Here is an 18444-nt window from a genome sequence, read left to right as displayed (position 1 = left end):
CTGCTGTTCATTAAAACAGTTCCAGATGATTGAATCTAAATAAATAAAACTGGTTTTTAGTGTTTATTCGTAGTCTTCAGTAGAAAACTTTAAAAAGAAAGAAATCATTCAGAGAGAGGCTGTGTCCAAACTTTTGATCCTTTATTTACCATTTAATCATTATTTTATTTTAATTTAATTATTCGCTGCTTCACTGATTATCAATAAAGATTTACCAAAACAAAGCTCGTTAAGCCATACGTCATCCTCTTGCGACCATCCCGGAAGTGAGCCACGGAGCCAAAATGGCGCAGAGTTGGAGCGAGGCAGCGGAAGAAGCTGATGTCGGTTAACGAGAGAAACTGGACGGTTCAACTCTCACATCCGTGAAGCGACAGCGCGGAGGTTACCGAGGAGCCGTTAGAGGAGCCGAGCCGCCGCCCGGGTCCCGGTAGATGGTGTGAGTTTGGGTTTAAAGCCGCTTTAGCGCTCCGCGGTGTTAGCATGCTAACATGTCGAGTCACGGCGCTGTGGCTCCGGAGCTGACGCCTGAAACTGTCCGGGAAACACAGCTCACCGCCCGGTGAAGCCCGCAGACAGGACGCGGTTCAGCCTCCGGTCGTTTAATGTGCCCGTGACACCGACACCGAGTCAAGATGGAGGCTCCCCGTTAGCTTCGGATGCTAACAGGAGCTAGCAGACATGGCCGCTGGTGAACGAGCACATTAAAACGTCTCAGTGACACATTCAAACCTTGATTTAAACTTTATTTAAACCTTTAAACTGTCCAGCTGAGATCAGCTCACCTGTCTAATCAAACCTACCTGAACTACATCAGACAACTTCCGGTCTGAGTTTACGTCATCATCCACTGATCGATCACCTGTGGCTTTGCACCTGTTCGACCTGTAAAGACTGGTCACATGACCTCAGGTGAACTCACCTGTTGGAATCAGAGGACAAAATCTGAATCCGTCTCTTTGTCCCTGTGTCTCCCCATGTCCCTCTCCACTGTCTGTCTGTCTCAGGTGGGGATGGCGGAGCGTCGAGGGGAGTCTACGTGGAAGAGACACGTCTCGGAGCAGCTGAAGCTCAGAGACCGAGTGCAGAGACACGCCTTCGAGGAGATTGTCCACCAGTGTGAGGACACGTTCTGATGAGACGTCTGAGGACCCTTGTACCTCAGGCCGCCGTGTCTAACGCTGATCTGTGTCTTTCAGATAACCGTCTGCTGGAGAAGTCTGACCTGCAGACTGTCCTATCGGAGAGGTACCAGACGGACAAATATGATGTTCAAAGAGGACACGAGGCCAGGTGAGACGTCTGCAGGTGAGGACAGACTGTCCTCCAGACACCTCTACTTGGAGCAGAGTCCACAGCTCAGCTCCACCTGGAGTCCCCCATTTCCTCTGACATGTCCACTGTCCTCTGTCCCCCAGCCCGGCAGACTCCAGTCGCAGTGACGTCCTGCAGCAGGAGATGTCTCAAATGAGGATCAAACATCAGGAGGAGCTGACGGAGCTGCATAAGAAACGAGGAGAGGTCAGTGTCCACCTTGTCCTCAGGGTCCTCCATGAGACATCTAGCTCCTGGTTCAAAGTTCATCAGAGTCGTTCTACCACAGGACCAGAGGTGGCGCTAGACTTTTTCGTTGTCGGTCATTTTGACAAGGTCATAAAAATTGCGTCATAATCTATTTTTACCCGTCACTTTAATTTTTATTTTTTTAAAATGATAATAAAGACATATTCAGTAGCATTTCCTTTTCATTAAAGTTTCATTAACTTTAAGTACTTTTTTCAGAACAGTATTTAAATGGTGACAAAAAAAAAAAAAGAAGTTTCGGCTGCCGACACGTCTTGTTCGTACGGGACCTCTAGCGTAAACAGCTCTGGGACGGCACCGTAGGGCTGAAGTGCTGCGGTGGTCAGCAGCTTCCAGCCGTTGGCTGCATAGACACAGACATATATACCACGTAGATGGTCTATGGCTAGCCTGGCTGACGCGACTGCACATCTCAATGAGATGCTGGTCTGGAAACTACGTGTTTATTTTCTCGTATTTGAGGCGTGGTTTTACAAACGCCTAGAGCCGTTTATTGGGCGCTACGAATGTCTATCAAATGCGCCTGGTAATTCCCATGCTGCCTTGCGCGCGATTCATAGCCAATCGTATCATTTATACCAGATAACATATGTAGAGCGCCAGAAATTCGACGAGGAAGAAGAAGAAGCTTTACTGTCCATGAGAAGACGATGGCGTTTAATGATTATTGTCGTTTGAGCAAAGTCAATATGAGGGTAGAAGGCATATACGGTCACTCTGCAGACCTATTGTATAAAAAAAAAAACAGAGTCTATCTCGCTAAGCCCCATAGCCTTAGCCACCAACGGGGCTAGCTGGTAAATAAGGCTTTTGCCAAAGCCTGTTGGTAGCAGAGCAAACACATCCTTCTTGGCAATGAAGTCTTTCAACGCCAAATGTAGTGGAGACACGGGGAATGGACTGTATCTGACGTCGGTTCAGGGTTAATCACTAAGTTCACACCGGGGTGTCGGCCAGAACACCAACTTAAGGCCAGTTAGACTTCAGAGGGTCCAAATGAAGAGGCAGGTGATGGACAGTTCAGGGGGTTTATTTTCTTCTTTACAGGCAATGAGGTCATGTGTGGTTTTTCTATAGAAATAATAACAAATACACAAATGAATAAAGAATAAATCCCTTAATCTCCAATAAACAGAATAAAAGGAGTATTGAAATTGATTAAAGGTCATGGGACCGTCTACTTCCTGGTATTTCTAGTTTGGTTTTATGCTCTTAAATTAAGAATGAATAAGAGTTGTTTTGAGTTTCAGTTTAAAAAGCAAAACCAAAAAAAATCTAAACCAGTATACCTTTGGTTCTTTCATCTATGAAACCAGAAGTAAAGGAGAAACCAGTGGTTATTAGATTCATAGAAAAGCAGAAGTTGTTGTAGAAGTGGTTTCAAATCTTTTCTGTCGGTCTAAACGCAGCATGGACGCGACTCTGGAACAATGTTCAGATGTAAGTTCAGGGCTTAAAGTATTCTGGCACCGTGTGGTGTTTGACTTTGATTAAAAAAAACCTGGTTCAGGTTCTAAAACCAGACATTAGCGAGGATGAAGGTCAGTGATGAACAGTAAAAGGTCTGATTACCCACAATCCTCTCCTGCTGCTCCCTGCGCCAGGTGAGGGCTCTCACCACGTCCTGTGAGTTGAAGGTGAACGCAGAGTCGAGTGTAGATGTACCACTCTCGAGCTGGATGGTGTTGAAGAAGGAGTTGAGGTCGTCACTGAGGGACGTGGGCCCACTTTGTTCTTGTACTTCAGCTTGGCGGCCTTAACGGCCCGCTTGACCTCCTTGTTGACCTCCTTCTTTTCCGGTTCAGAGCCCGTGAAGAAAACCCTCTTCTTTTTGTTGAGGATCTGCTTGAGCTCTTTGGTGCTCCAGGGTTTGTTGTTGGGGTAGATGGTGACTGTTTTTGATGGGATGATGTTGTCGACACAGAAGGAGATGTATGATTATTGTATTTTATTGAGCGTGCTGGTGATATGCTCAGTCGCTGTAGCTGCGTTGGCTCTGGGGTGGATGTAAACCAGAACGAAGAAAAGTTCTCTGGGCAGGTAGAACGGTCTCAGGGAAACAGCCAGGAGCTCCATGTCTCTCTCTCTCCATGACCGTGGAGCACCAGCTGTTGTTTACATACAGACTCACACCGCCGACATGTTGTTTCCCGGTGCGTTCGCTGTCCCGATCCAGCCGGAGTGGTGGGGCAAAGCCGTCGACGTGCATCAGTGTCGTTCTTATTTAACCACGATTCAGTTCTGTGTTCATGCAGGTGGTTGATGCTGGGCTGCAGCGGAGGGAGCACACGTTGTTTACATGTCTCCTGTTTGAGCCTGGCTTTTACTCCACCCTTCTTTCTTCCCTTCTTGTTACCTTTCTGTTGTTGGAGTCACGTCGGTTGGATGAGTTCACACGGAGTTTTTCCTCTGGAAAGTTATCCGTAATGATGGTGTGCTGTGACTGTAGTCTGAGCTGTATAAGGAAGTCTCTGGTGTATACGTTGTTTGTGGCAAACTTGCAGAAAAGCAGCCACTGCCAGCATATCGCCATCCAGATTAGTCCGAGGATATCCATGCAGAGAATAATCCAAGAGAAAGAAAAACAAAGAAAAGTGTTGGAGGTCCGGTTGTTGCCATGCGGTAGAACAAAAAGCTAACTGCTAAGTGCGCTAGGCTAAAGGCTATGGGTCGAGTGCGCCCCTGGTGCGTATTGGGGAAACAGGATAAGTCGCTACTCCGTGGTAAGTTAGCGCTGGAAAAGTTAAGGCAGGCAGACATACAGTTGTCCAAGTCAGGGACGGTGGAAGACCCATGTAGGACGAGAAGAAACAAGTAAGAACAATAAAAACAAGAGAAAAAACTGCTCAGCTGACCACCGGCCGACCGCACGAGCAGCGACCCAGAAGTTGACGCTGTCTCCAGGAAACTTTTAAACGTTCAGTGTTTGTTGTTGTTGTTTGGGTGCAGGATTTGACTGAGTGGACTCCATGGATTCTGTTTAGATGATCAACTACTACCACCTCACCACACATCCACATTACACTAGTGACTGACTAACAGAGGACGACCTTCATGGTAGAACCAGGGTTCTGGTTCTTATTCCTCTTCATTCTTTTGGCAGCTCTGACGTTCTCCACCCTCCATTAAAACAGAAGCAGTTCAGAGGTTACAGGGACGTGGTTTTGTTTCATGACAGAGCTTAAATAAACTCAGATACAGGACCTCCTGCTGTGAACTTGTGCTGATGTTTCTCTGTTTGTTCCTCAGCTGGCTCAGAGTGTGATTGAACTGAACAACCTGATCCAACAGAAAGACAAAGAGATCCAGAGCAACGAGGCCAAGTCAGTACATATATCACCTGTCACCTGATGAGCAACCCATAGACCTGCTGCAGCTGATCCCTGATGTTTACTCATGTGTCCTCAGGATGTTGGAGTACCAGCAGCAGATCACCAGCCTGGAGGGAGACTGTCGGGATCTGAGGAGTTACCTGCAGGTAAGACGCTGCCGCCTGGACCCTCAGACCTGGTTTACAGTCCAGCCTGTCTGAGGTGAGTCCGTGCTGCTATCGGAGGATGGAGGGCAGACGTCTGGAGACAGTCAGGTTAGAGAATGAGGAGTCCAGACGTCCATTAGAGACGGGACAGGACGGTCTGTTGATCCGGAAATTAAGTTAAATTTGATGAGATGAAGATGAGATGAGACTATTCAGACCTGGATCACTGATCTCTCCGAGTCCCTCTGGACGTGGTGAAAGGGCTGTCCAATCCGTCGGTCTCGATCAGCCGGTAGATCTCGAAGGCAGTGCGGGTAGATCACGTGTTTTAGATGTTAGTCTAATCATTTATCTGCTGCACCTCCAAAAACAAACGGCAAGAAAAACATTCATCTTTATTTTTATTTATTTATTTTTTATTGCGACGTGCCCGTTCAGCGGCACAACTTCAATTAATTCTACCGTCTTTCTTAAAGGGACAGCGCTTTGTTTCTAAAGGTGCAGTGCATCAATATTTCTTAATGAAAATAAAAACAAATATTCTCAGTGGATCGATGCTGATTCCAGCTCCATTATTATTTAATGTACATGAGTGGAGTTAAGTTAAACATTTTATTTTATATTATACTGTGCATTGTTGGAATGTGCTAAATACATATTTTGATAATTTTGTAATTGATTTATTCTTTGAAACATTAATATTAATTTATGCAATTGCAATGTCTTGATAGCCATAAATGCCACAGTACTAATAAGTGTCATAATAATTTCTTTGGGTTTCGGCCATCCCTAATGATGAAAGTCAGACTTAAATGAATCTGTAGCTTCAGCCACTGAAACAAACCCTGAATCAACCTGAACTAGTTTATTTATTATTGGTGTGAAAGTGATTGACAGGGTTTAAAGGGCACAGTCGCCCTCTAGTCTCTGAGGGGATGAAGGTCAGTGATGAACAGTAAAAGGTCTGATTACCCACAATCCTCTCCTGCTGCCCTCTGGCTCCCAGCAGCCCCTGCTCTCTGCTCCCATCATGCTCTAGTGGTGCAGTGGTGGTCCCAGTGGCTGCTGACAAACAGGAAGTGACATCACAGAGTCTGTTGTGAGATCCTACAGACTCTGATGATGATTGACATCCAACAGAACCAATCAGCATGGAGCGTCAGGCGAGGAGGAGGAGGAGGAGGAGGGGGGAGCTGATCTCCAGTTTTCAAGCTGAGACCTTCATCGTCTGAGATTAAAACTAGAATGATGTCAGGACTCTGTTAGTGAAGGTGTGGGACAGTAAACGTTTGACTTCCTGTCAGGACCTGGAGAGAGCCAATCAGACGCTGAAGGATGAGTACGACGCCCTCCAGATCACCTTCTCTGCTCTGGAGGAGAAGCTGAGGAAGACCACGGAGGACAACCAGGAGCTGGTGTCTCGTTGGATGGCGGAGAAAGCTCAGGAGGCCAACAAGCTGAACGCAGAGAACGAGAAGGACAGCAGGTAGACGCTCACCTGGATGGGTGGGAGGGGGCGGGGCCTCTGACACCTTCACACTCTCATCTAATTGTTTCAGGCGCAGACAGGCCAAACTGCAGAAGGAACTAGCGGACGCAGCTAAAGAGCCGCTGCCCCTCGACCCGTCAGTAGATCTATTAATTAATTATCTATTAATTAATTCTCTGTGAATCATCATCTACTGATCGTTGACTAGTTTCTGTTTGTCGGTTTCTTCTCAGTGATGACGACATCGAGGTTTTAGCAGAGGACGGAGGGAAAAGTGGAGGAGAGACGTCTCCCAACCGGCCGCTCAGCAGGACCCCCAGGTGAGACAGAGTCCGTCCGGTGGGGAGACAGAGTCCGTCCGGTGGGGAGACAGAGTCCGTCCGGTGGGGAGACAGAGTCCGTCCGGTGGGGAGACAGAGTCCGTCCGGTGGGGAGACAGAGTCCGTCTGGTGGATCATGGACCGAGCGCTCTGACTCAACGTCTGGTTGTTTAGAATCATGAGGACGATGAATGAAACGTGACGGATTCTGTTTCTGTTTGTGCAGCAAGAAAATATCCCAGCCGCCTCCCGGGGGTCTGCTCGACTCCATCTCCAACATATTTGGGTATGTCACTATGGAGACGGCCGTCCTGTGTCCGTCTATGGGAGGTCTTTGGGTTGGGGTTTCTGGGGGTCTCTAAGGTGTCTCTGGGGGTCTGTACTGTCCATTGTTGTGATTGACCACCTGTCTACCTGTCTGTCTGCAGCATGTCTGAGTGTGTTCAACCTGGACTCGCCCCACCCCACTCCAGGTGAAGGACTGTGTGTGTTCACCTGTTCACTCTGTCAGCAGGTTTCAGGGACGTCCTGACCTCAGTCCTGACCTCAGACCTGACCTCAGTCCTGACCTCAGACCCGACCTCAGTCCTGACCTCAGACCCGACCTCAGTCCTGACCTCAGTCCTGACCTCAGACCCGACCTCAGACCCGACCTCAGTCCCGACCTCAGTCCCGACCTCAGACCCGATCTCAGTCCTGACCTCAGTCCCGATCTCAGTCCCGATCTCAGACCTGACCTCAGTCCCGACCTCAGTCCTGACCTCAGACCTGACCTCAGTCCCGACCTCAGACCCGACCTCAGACCTGACCTCAGTCCTGACCTCAGACCCGACCTCAGACCCGACCTCAGACCCGACCTCAGTCCCGACCTCAGTCCCGACCTCAGTCCTGACCTCAGTCCTGACCTCAGACCCGACCTCAGACCCGACCTCAGACCCGACCTCAGTCCCGACCTCAGACCCGACCTCAGTCCTGACCTCAGTCCTGACCTCAGACCCGACCTCAGACCCGACCTCAGACCCGACCTCAGTCCTGACCTCAGACCCGACCTCAGACCTCAGGTCTAGAGGCTGATATCTGCAGATTATAAAACTGAAGCGGTCCTCTGTGTTTAACAGGGGATGGTTCTACAAGTTAGAACCTGTTCAACATTAATGAAGGTTCTTTATCTCTGAGAGACAGACTGGACCAGATCTCAGACCCAGTTCAGACCTCACATCCTCATCTGGTCTCATCTTTCCATCTCGCTCATTAATGAGAAAATAATCAACATGATCCCATCAGTAATGAACCACTGCCTCCTCATATTCACTCATTTGACCTGGACAGGTGTGATCAGGTGTTGAACCTTTACGTCGACTACTCGTTAACCCAGGTCTGCTCTGATTGGTTAATTAACCAGCTTCATTAAATGACTCGGATGTCCCGTGTTGAAATGTGCATGTGAAGTGTTGGCATGTTCCTCACAGCATGACATGAGTCTGTTGGTTAATGAGTTAATGTTTAATCACGAGTTAATTAACATGAGTCTGTTGGTTAATGAGTTAATGTTTAATCACGAGTTAATTAACATGAGTCTGTTGGTTAATGAGTTAATGTTTAATCACGAGTTAATTAACATGAGTCTCAGACGTTTAACAGAAACAAACTGATGAACCAGCGTAAAAGACGTTTCTCGTCTGAACCAACATGAGAAACCTTCTGTCTGCAGTCAGCTCGTCTATGATTGGCTGTCAGAGGACCAGGTGGTGAATCAGCTGACAGAGTGAACACGGTGAACGTTGTAGTGATAATAATGTCCATCTTAGATCAGTGATGGTGTAGAGTAGAGCTCTGATCTCTGGCTGTTCCCTCTTCGTCTCATTCTCTCGTGTAAAAATCATTTTTCTGCCGTCAGAGTTAAATGTTAGACTTTACGTTTTACGTTTAGATCACACGCCGCTGCCTTTATCTGACAAGATGTGTTTTAACCACTAATAACTGATCAGACGGCGTCAGACGCTCCAGGTCTTCTGGTTTCTGTTAAACGATAGTCGGTGGCGACGTGGATGCAGCCGAGAACAGAAAGTTTAAATCGGCTCGGTGTCAGTGTGGTGAACACATCTTTGTCACGTATTCCGTGCCTGAGCGTAACCATAGAAACCAACCAGGAGGTTCCCAGCGACTGGTTCCCTCCTCTGTGGTTTCATAGATGATGTGAAGTCAGACTCTGGTTTCTAAAGCGCTGCTCTCCCCCAGCAGGCGTCGAGGTACCAACTCTTTCAGCACGTCACCTGAGGGCACAGAGGCCCCGTCAGGAGTTTGTGCTGAGGTTCGAGTCCCGTCCACAGCGCTCCACGTCTTTGTGAGTATCCGGTCCCAGTTCTGACCCAGAATCAGACGGATCAACTCAGAGTTTTATGATCAAACATGAACCAGATCCGTCACCGTTTCACTGACTCTTTACACAACATATTAAGGATTTATTTCATCTACACTAAAACGATTTTTCTGTTCATCTCTTTAATAACTGGACGTTTCTTTACTAATAAGTGTAATAAACTTCAGAGAGCTTCTCTCAGATCATCTGGACAAAGTTAGCTTGGAGGACATGTCCTTTAATCCAAGCAGAGACCAGGACGTGTCCTACCCTGAGGTTCTAAAGGTCCAGCTCTATCTGATCTCAGCGCCCTCATAGAACCAGTAAACTCTGTCCTTGTGTTTGTTCAGGAAGCTCATGACGGCGAGGTCAACGCGGTGAGGTTCAGCCCCGGCTCCCGTCTCCTAGCAACAGGAGGGATGGACCGCAGGGTGAAGCTGTGGGAGGTCATCGCCGGTGAGTCCAGGTCTACCTTCAGACATGATTAAAACATTTTCAGGTCAAACTCAGAACGTTTATGTCCAGATTGATTCTCACGGGTCTGGTTCAGGTTCTAAAACCAGACATTAGTGAGGATGAAGGTCAGTGATGAACAGTAAAAGGTCTGATTACCCACAATCCTCTCCTGCTGCCCTCTGGCTCCCAGCAGCCCCTGCTCTCTGCTCCCATCATGCTCTAGTGGTGCAGTGGTGGTCCCAGTGGCTGCTGACAAACAGGAAGTGACATCACAGAGTCTGTTGTGAGATCCTACAGACTCTGATGATGATTGACATCCAACAGAACCAATCAGCATGGAGCGTCAGGCGAGGAGGAGGAGGAGGAGGAGGGGGGAGCTGATCTCCAGTTTTCAAGCTGAGACTTTCACCAGTGTTTAGTCTAAGAGGTCATAGGTCATAGGTCAGGTGACTAACATCTGGCTCTCTGTTCAGGTCGCTGTGAGCCTAAAGGAGCTCTGACCGGCAGCAACGCTGGAATCACCAGCATCGACTTTGACAGCGCGGTAAGTTTCCACCGCTGCAGCCTCAGCCTCAGCCTCAGCTTGACCGCTCACGTCTATCCATCTATCTAAGCATCTATCTGTCTGAGCATCCGTCTGTCTGTCCATCTAAGCGTCTATCTATCTGTCTGAGCATCCGTCTGTCTATCTGTCTGTCTGTCTGTCTGTCTGTCTGAGCATCCGTCTGTCTATCCATCTATCTGTCTGAGCATCCGTCTGTCTGTCCATCTAAGCATCTGTCTCTCTGTTTTCAGGGCTCGTACCTGCTGGCGGCGTCCAACGACTTCGCCAGTCGTATCTGGACCGTGGACGACTACAGACTGAGGGTGAGTCTGGAGCTCAGCAGAACTTCTTCAGGCTGACGTAGATCAGGAAGCAGATATGCTCATGTTAATGTAAACAACACCACCATGTTGTCTAAAACCGTTGTCTTCATGTCTCTGTGTCCTCCAGCACACCCTGACGGGACACAGTGGGAAGGTTTTGTCCGCTCGCTTCCTGTTGGACAACGCTCGCATCGTCTCCGGCAGCTATGACCGGACGCTGAAACTCTGGGACCTCCGCAGTAAAGTTTGTACGTGGCTCTTCTCTAGTAGCTGTGGTCACACCTGTCCTCACCTGTCCTCACCTGTCCTCACCTGTCCTCACCTGTCCTCACCTGTCCTCATCTGTCCAGGTATGAAGACGGTGTTTGCTGGCTCCAGCTGTAATGACATAGTCTGCACAGAGCAGTGTGTCATGAGTGGACACTTTGACAAGAAAGTCAGATTCTGGGACATCAGGTGAGTTTTAATCAGCCAATCAGCTGCTGGTTTGTTGTTGGAGTAAATCAGGACGTCGTCATGTGAATAATGACTCAAAGTTATTTATCAAACATCTAAAAATACACAACAGGACTGATCTTTAGATTTATGTAAAACAATTAAATCATCCTGAAACACTCAATCTCTCTGTCTCCTCTCTGTCTGTCTCCTCTTTGTGTCTCTCTCTCTCTCTCTCTCTCTCTCTCTCTCTCTCTCTCTCTCTCTCTCTCTCTCTCTCTCTCTCTCTCTCTCTCTCTCTCTCTCTCTCTCTCTCTCTCTCTCTCTCTCTCTCTCTCTCTCTCTCTCTCTCTCTCTCTCTCTCTCTCTCTCTCTCTCTCTCTCTCTCTCTCTCTCTCTCACTGTCTCTCACTGTCTGTCTCCTCTCTTTCTGTCTCTCTGTCTGTCTCCTCTCTTTCTGTCTGTCTGTCTCTGTCTGTCTCCCTGTCTCCTCTCTCTTTGTCTCTCTCTGTCTCTCTGTCTGTCTGTCTCCTCTCTCTCTGTCTGTCTCTCTGTCTGTCTGTCTCCCTGTCTCCTCTCTCTCTGTCTCAGAGCGGAGAGCATCGTCCGGGAGTTGGAGCTCATGGGTCGAGTGACGTCTCTGGACTTGAACCACGATCGCAGTGAACTGTTGACCTGCTCCAGAGACGACTTGGTGAAGATCATCGACCTGCGTACCAACACTGTGAGACAGACGTTCAGGTGAGTTTTAACGAGACGTTCCTGAAGGCACCGCGCTGGTGGATCATCAGGGTTTAAGATCCTTTCAACCTCATGAGTTGATGAGTTTGTGTTTGCGTGTTCAGTTCCCAGGGCTTCAAGTGCGGCGCCGACTGGACCAGAGTCACCTACAGGTCAGTCCAACACGCCTCAGACATTTCTTCCTCAACGAGTTGGAACAGATTTTACTGATGTTTGTCCTTTCAGTCCTGACGGCTGCTACGTGGCTGGAGGCTCCGCCGACGGAGCTCTGTACATCTGGAACGTCCTGACGGGGAAAGTGGACCGGACTCTGGACCGGAACCACAAGTAAGAACCAGACCGAGCCCCTCGACCGAGGGCCTGTGACGCAGCGTGTTGCTTGTGTGTAAACAGGAGGTTGAACCTGTCGCTGTTGTCGTTGCAGCTCCGCCATCAACTCGGTGTCGTGGTCGCCTTCAGGAGCCTACGTCGCCAGCGTGGAGAAAGGCAGCCGGGCCATCCTGTGGTCAGACATGTGATTGGTCCTTGCTTGAGCTTAGTGGGCGGAGCCAGGCCATCGGGTGCTGGACTCCTCTTCATCATGGTGATGATGAAGGACTGAGAGGTGTCTTTGAACCCGTCTGGACTCAACAAGCTGCTGCTTCGTCACGTTTTATGTGTTTGGCTTCAGGAGCTTTTATTGTTGTTCAGTGTCGTTTTCACTCGGACGGTTAACGACGTTTTATTGATCGATGATCGGGAGACGACGGACGAGTCTTCACAGAGCAGATGGAGCAAAACGTTCCTGCACTTTTGAAAGAGGAAATCCACTCGTCTGTGGTTCATCACATGATTTACTCTGTTTGCACATGAGAACAAGACACTTACAAACATGTAAACACGTTGGCGTCATATCTCGCATGTAGAGGAACTAACAGCTGTGCAGAAAGAGATGATGATTAAAGACGAACCAAAATAAAATGTTTCTCTGAACGAGTCATCTGATACGACTGAAGATTTACTGCTGATGACATCATGGTTCATGTTTGAACAGTGATTGGCTGATTTTATCAATGAAATGTCTTGACATGTGAAGATCAACAGGTGATAAACGTGTATGTTAACGAGGTCACAGGACTGAGCTCTGAGTCATTGATCCAGTCACCTGACAGGAAGTTGGGTGGGTGGTTGTTATGAGGACAAAGTCTTAAATGAAGCTCCACAGCTGTGTGTGTGTTCACATGTGGTATCTGTTCATGTATGTGTTATGTTGGCGTGTTAAGCTGCTGCCGTCAGCAGACAGACTGCTGAGTCTGATGGATCTTATCGGCTCAGAGTCTGATGATCACGTGATGTATAAGCAGCTACACAGACACATCATATTCATCCTGAGTCTAGCAGCATCAATACATAGAAACAGGAGGTACAATGTATAAAATATAAAAAATATATACACACACACACACACACACACACACTGCCTGGTCAAAAAACAGTCTCCACCTGGATCTAACTAATAAACAGGTATTCACCTCCTATTGGATAATTACTGCATGGGTGATTATCTTTCAGTTGACAAGTTATTTAAGCCCAACTGATGCAATGAGTAGCTTCTCATTTCTTCAACAACCATGTCTAAAGACACATCCTGTGGTCGTCTGTTTGAGAAGGGTCAGATCATTGGCATGCATCAAGCAGAGAAAACATCTAAGGAGATTGTAGAAACTACTAAAACTGGGTTAAGAACTGTCCAAGGCATTATTAAAAACTGGAAGGATAGTGGAGAAGCATCAGGGTAAGAAGAGAGGCAGATGAAGTGATGCACCCATCATGCCTAGTGTCTACTGTACAAGCCTGTGGGGGCAGTGCTATGATCTGGGGTTGCTGCAGTTGCTCAGGTCTAGGTTCAGCAACATTATGAGGTCAGCTGACTACCTGAATATACTGAATGACCAGGTTATTCCATCAATGGATCATATTCCAAGATGACGATGCCAGGATTCATGGGGCTCAGATTGTGAAAGAGTGGTTCAGGGAGCATGAGACATCATGTTCACACATGGATTGGCCACCACAGAGTCCAGACCTGAACCCCATTGAGAATCTTTGGGATGTGCTGGAGAAGGCTTTGTGCAGTGGTCAGACTCTCCATCATCAATACAAGATCTTGGTGAAGAATGAATGAAACACTGGATGGAAATAAATCTGGAGACATTGGAGAAGACTGTAGAAACAATGATACAGAGAATGAGCTGGAATCAGAGATAAAGGAGGTCCAATGAAATGTTAGAGAGAGGGACTTTTTTTTTTGGCCAGGCAGTGTATAATTTATATATATATGCAAAGATGCCCCTGAGACGGTCCAGCACATAATAGCAGGGTGTAAGATGCTAGCCGGGTCAGCGTACATGGAGAAACACAACCAAGTGGCTGGAATAGTGTACAGGAACATCTGTACCCAGTATGGAATAGAAGTACCCAAATCCCAATGGGCCGCACCACAAAAGGTGGCTGAGAACAACAGGGCCAAGGTGCTGTGGGTGCAGTCATGGTGCAGAAGAAGGCGGTGGTGATAGATGTGGCGATACCAGCAGACGCCAACATCAGAAAGAAGGAACACGAGAAAGTTGAAAAGTACCAAGGGTTGAAAGAACAGCTGGAGCAGATGTGGAAGGTCAAGGCGAGCGTGGTCCCCGTGGTAGTAGGAGCCTCGGGGCAGTGACCCCCAAACTGGGGGAGTGACTCCAACAGATCCCAGGAACAACATCAGAAGCCTCAGTCCAGAAGAGCGCAGTCCTAGGAACAGCTAAGATACTACGCAGAACCCTCAAACTCCCAGGCCTCTGGTAGAGGACCCGAGCTTGAGGATGACACAGATACCACCCCAAGAGGGTGAGAGGGACTTTGTATATATTTATATATATATTAAATATAATATTTTATATATATATATTTTTATATACAGTCATGGACGAAAGTATTGGCACCCCTGCAACTTTTCCAGAAAATGCACCATTTCTCCCAGAAAAAGTGTTGAAATTACAAATGTTTTGGTATACACGTTTATTTCCTTTAAGTGCATTGGGACAACACAAAAAAGCAGAAGAAAAAAGCCAAATTTGACATAATTTTACACAAAACTCAAAAATTGACTGGACAAAATCATTGGCACCCTATTAAAACTGTGGGTAAATAATTTCATTTCAAGCATGTGATCCTCATTTAAACTCACCTGTGGCAAGTAACAGGTGCTGGCAATATAGAAATCAAAACTGAAGCCAATTGGAATGTATAAAAGTTGACTCAACCTTTGTGTTGTTTGCCTGTGTATGCCACACCAAGCATGGAGAAGAGAAAGAAGAGGCGAGAATTGTCTGAGGACTTAAGAAGCAAAATTGTGGAAAAATATCAACAATCTCAAGGTTACAAGTCAATCTCCAGAGATCTTAAAGTTCCTTTGTCAACTGTGCGCAATATAATCAAGAAGTTTTTAACCCATGGAACTGTGGCAAATCTCCCTGGACGTGGACGAAAGAGAAAAATTGATGCAAGAATGCAACGCAGAATTGTTCGAATGGTGGATAAACAACCTCAGTCAACTTCCACACAAATTCAGGCTGTCTTGCAGACTCAGGGTGCAACGGTGTCAGCTCGAACAATACGTCGTCGTCTGAATGAGATGAAGCGCTATGGCAGGAGACCGAGGAGAACCCCACTTCTGACACAGAGGCATAAAAAAGCAAGACTGCAGTTTGCAAGAACATACCTGAGTAAGCCTCAATCCTTCTGGGACAATGTTTTGTGGACAGATGAGACTAAGGTAGAGCTTTTTAGCAAAGCACGTCATTCTACTGTTTACAGAAAACCGAATGAGGCCTACAAAGAAAAGAACACGGTACCTACAGTCAAATACGGTGGGGGTTCAAAGATGTTTTGGGGTTGTTTTGCTGCCTCTGGGACTGGGTGCATTGATTGTGTGCAAGGAATCATGAAATCTGGAGACTATCAAAACATTCTGGCCCGTAATGTAGGGCCTAGTGTCAGAAAGCTGGGTCTGCATCAGAGGTCATGGGTGTTCCAGCAGGACAATGATCCAAAACACACCTCACAAAGCACCCAGAAATGGTTGGAGACAAAGCGCTGGAGAATTCTGAAGTGGCCAGCAATGAGTCCGGATCTAAATCCCATAGAACACCTATGGAAAGATCTAAAAATTGCTGTTGCGAGAAGGCACCCTTCAAATCTGAGAGACCTGGAACAGTTTGCAAAAGAAGAGTGGTCCAAAATTCCAGTTGAGAGGTGTAAGAAACTTGTTGATGGTTATAGGAAGCGATTGGTTTCAGTTATTTTGTCCAAAGGGTGTGCAACCAAATATTAAGTTGAGGGTGCCAATGATTTTGTCCAGTCAATTTTTGAGTTTTGTGTAAAATTATGTCAAATTTGGCTTTTTTCTTCTGCTTTTTTGTGTTGTCCCAATGCACTTAAAGGAAATAAACGTGTATACCAAAACATTTGTAATTTCAACACTTTTTCTGGGAGAAATGGTGCATTTTCTGGAAAAGTTCCAGGGGTGCCAATACTTTCGTCCATGACTGTACATATATAATACAACTGCATCCAGTGAGGATCCTTAGGCAAGATCCTTAATGTATCAGGCCTACCTCAGGAACATGACAGTACAGGAAAATACCGGATGTCGCCCGGGTCAACAAGGTCCGCATCAGGTGCTAGGGAACCAGGGCAACCTGATGAGAAATGGGCTACTGGAACAAGACATAGATGGGCAAGGGCGGAAAACACAGAATTGTTGGAATGCAACTATATGAGCAACACCATATGGAAGCCATCTCGATGAGATACAGCAACAATGCTACGGAAAGGGGGAGCGAGGACCACAGGTCAGCGGGGGGATGCCACCATCACCCTCACAATGGATGCTCACAATGCAAACTGAGACACATGGATACTGGAATGTCTGGAACTGTATAAGATCAACAGGAACCTAAGGGCCTTCATCCGGAACTTGATGGGAATGTGGAAGACAACCCTAGAGGCCGACTCAAAGCCAATTGCCCAAGTCAACATCAAATGCAGCATATGGCAAAGAGATGCGCTATTATCACTGCTGTTCTGCATAGGCCTGAACCCCCTCAGTCAGATCATCTCAAAGAGTGGGGTGGAGCAAGAATTAGCCACCTGCTCTACATGGATGACATCAAGCTGTACGCCAGGAATGAGCGAGAAATCGACTCACTGATCCACACCACCAGGATCTACAGCAACGACATAGGGATGTCATTTGGATTGGACAAGTGTGGCCGGATGGTCTCAAAGAGAGGCAAGATGATCAGAACCGAAGGGGTTGACCTACCAGAGGGCAACATACACTACCGGTCAAAAGTTTTAGAACACCCTAATTGTTCCAGTTATTTATTGCAATTCAAGTCATGCAAGTCCAAGGAACAGCTTGCAATGGTACAAAGGTAAGTACTGAACAGCCAGAGGTTAAAAAAAAAAGGTTTGGTTACTCAAAACTGAAAAATAATGTACATTTCAGAATTATACAAAAAGGCCTCTTTCAGGGAACATGAGGTGGGTCAACAATTTAAAGCTGTTCTGCAGCAATGAAGGTTGAATCAGCCTTGAAAGCTGGTGCTACTAATTCCTACAGGTGTTCCGACTTTTCTTGGTTCCTTACAACCCCCTCTGTCTGCATGAAAGCAGTGTTGGAACACACTGTGGTACCAGACCCTCATGAGCATCAGGTGAACAGTATTGTACTGCAGAAAGTAGTGTGTTGCTACAAAAATGGAGAGAAAAAGGCAATTAACAATGAAGAGAGACAGACCATCATAACACTAAATGTAGGTCTGTCCTACAGGGAAACTGTAAAGAAAGTCAAGGTGTCAGTGAGAACAGTTTTCTTCACCATCTAAAGGCACTCACTCAGAAACTGGAGGAAACTCTGACAGGAAGAGGTCTGGCAGACCCAAAGACACAACTGAATCAGAGGACAAGTTTCTGAGAGTTAACAGTTTGATAGGCGGCTCACAGGACAGCAGCTTCAAGCTCAGCTTAATAGTGGTCGTAGTAAACAAGTCTCAGTTTCAACTGTGAAGAGAAGACTTGGAGCTGCAGGTTTGACAGGACGAGTTGCAGCAAGAAAGCCACTGCTAAGATGTCAGACTAAGACAAAGAGGCTCGTCTGGGCCATGAAACACCACCACTGGACTACTGAAGACTGGAAGAAGGTATTATGGACTGATGAATCAACATTTCTAATCTTCAGTTCATCATGCAGGATCTTTGTATGCCGTCGAGTAGGTGAGAGGATGGTTCCACAGTGTGTGACATCAACTGTCAAACATGGAGGAGGAAGTGTGATGGTCTGGGGCTGTTCTGCTGGATCCAGGGTCGGTGACTTGTACAGAGTGAGAGGCAGCCTGAACCAAAATGGCTACCACAGCATTCTGCAGCGCCATGCAATACCCTCTGGTATGAGCCTAGTTGGTCAGAGGTTCATCCGACAGCAAGATAATGACCCAAAATACAAGTCCAAGCTATGACAGAACTACCTCAGGAAAAAAGAACAAGATGGTCAGCTTGAAAACATGGAGAGGCCAGCACAGTCTCCAGACTTAAACCCCATGGAGCTGGTTTGGGATGAACTGGACAGAAGAGTGTACGCTTTAGTCAGATATGTGTATCTATGTGTATCTACACACATCTGTCATGT

The 18444-nt window shown here is 47.1% G+C and overlaps 1 protein-coding gene across 4 annotated transcripts; it reads left to right on the top strand.

Annotated features, from left to right (window-relative positions):
• Positions 1–32: 32 nt before the first annotated feature.
• On the top strand, positions 33–12837 carry atg16l1 (ATG16 autophagy related 16-like 1). Of its 4 annotated transcripts, XM_084559458.1 has the most exons (21): positions 33–439; positions 1008–1119; positions 1200–1293; positions 1419–1521; positions 4834–4907; positions 4993–5062; positions 6367–6548; positions 6622–6687; positions 6785–6871; positions 7098–7157; positions 7300–7344; positions 9113–9215; positions 9581–9686; positions 10160–10230; positions 10482–10553; positions 10681–10801; positions 10904–11009; positions 11580–11729; positions 11834–11881; positions 11955–12056; positions 12154–12837. In XM_084559458.1, exons 2-21 carry the CDS (start codon positions 1014–1016, stop codon positions 12245–12247), a joined length of 1860 nt encoding a protein of 619 aa, XP_084415584.1. In that variant the 5' UTR covers positions 33–439; positions 1008–1013; the 3' UTR covers positions 12248–12837. The 4 variants fall into 4 exon arrangements, with proteins under 4 accessions (XP_084415584.1, XP_084415586.1, XP_084415585.1 ...); XM_084559460.1 differs by lacking the exon at positions 7300–7344 and having other exon boundaries at positions 33–437; XM_084559459.1 differs by lacking the exon at positions 7300–7344 and having other exon boundaries at positions 33–437; positions 9110–9215.
• The last annotated feature ends 5607 nt before the right edge of the window (positions 12838–18444 follow it).

This window comes from Chelon labrosus, assembly GCF_963514085.1.
Source record: "Chelon labrosus genome assembly, chromosome: 13".
Taxonomy (NCBI): domain Eukaryota; kingdom Metazoa; phylum Chordata; class Actinopteri; order Mugiliformes; family Mugilidae; genus Chelon; species Chelon labrosus.
Note: the sequence above shows the minus strand (reverse complement) of the source record. Positions and strands in the feature narration are given on the sequence as shown.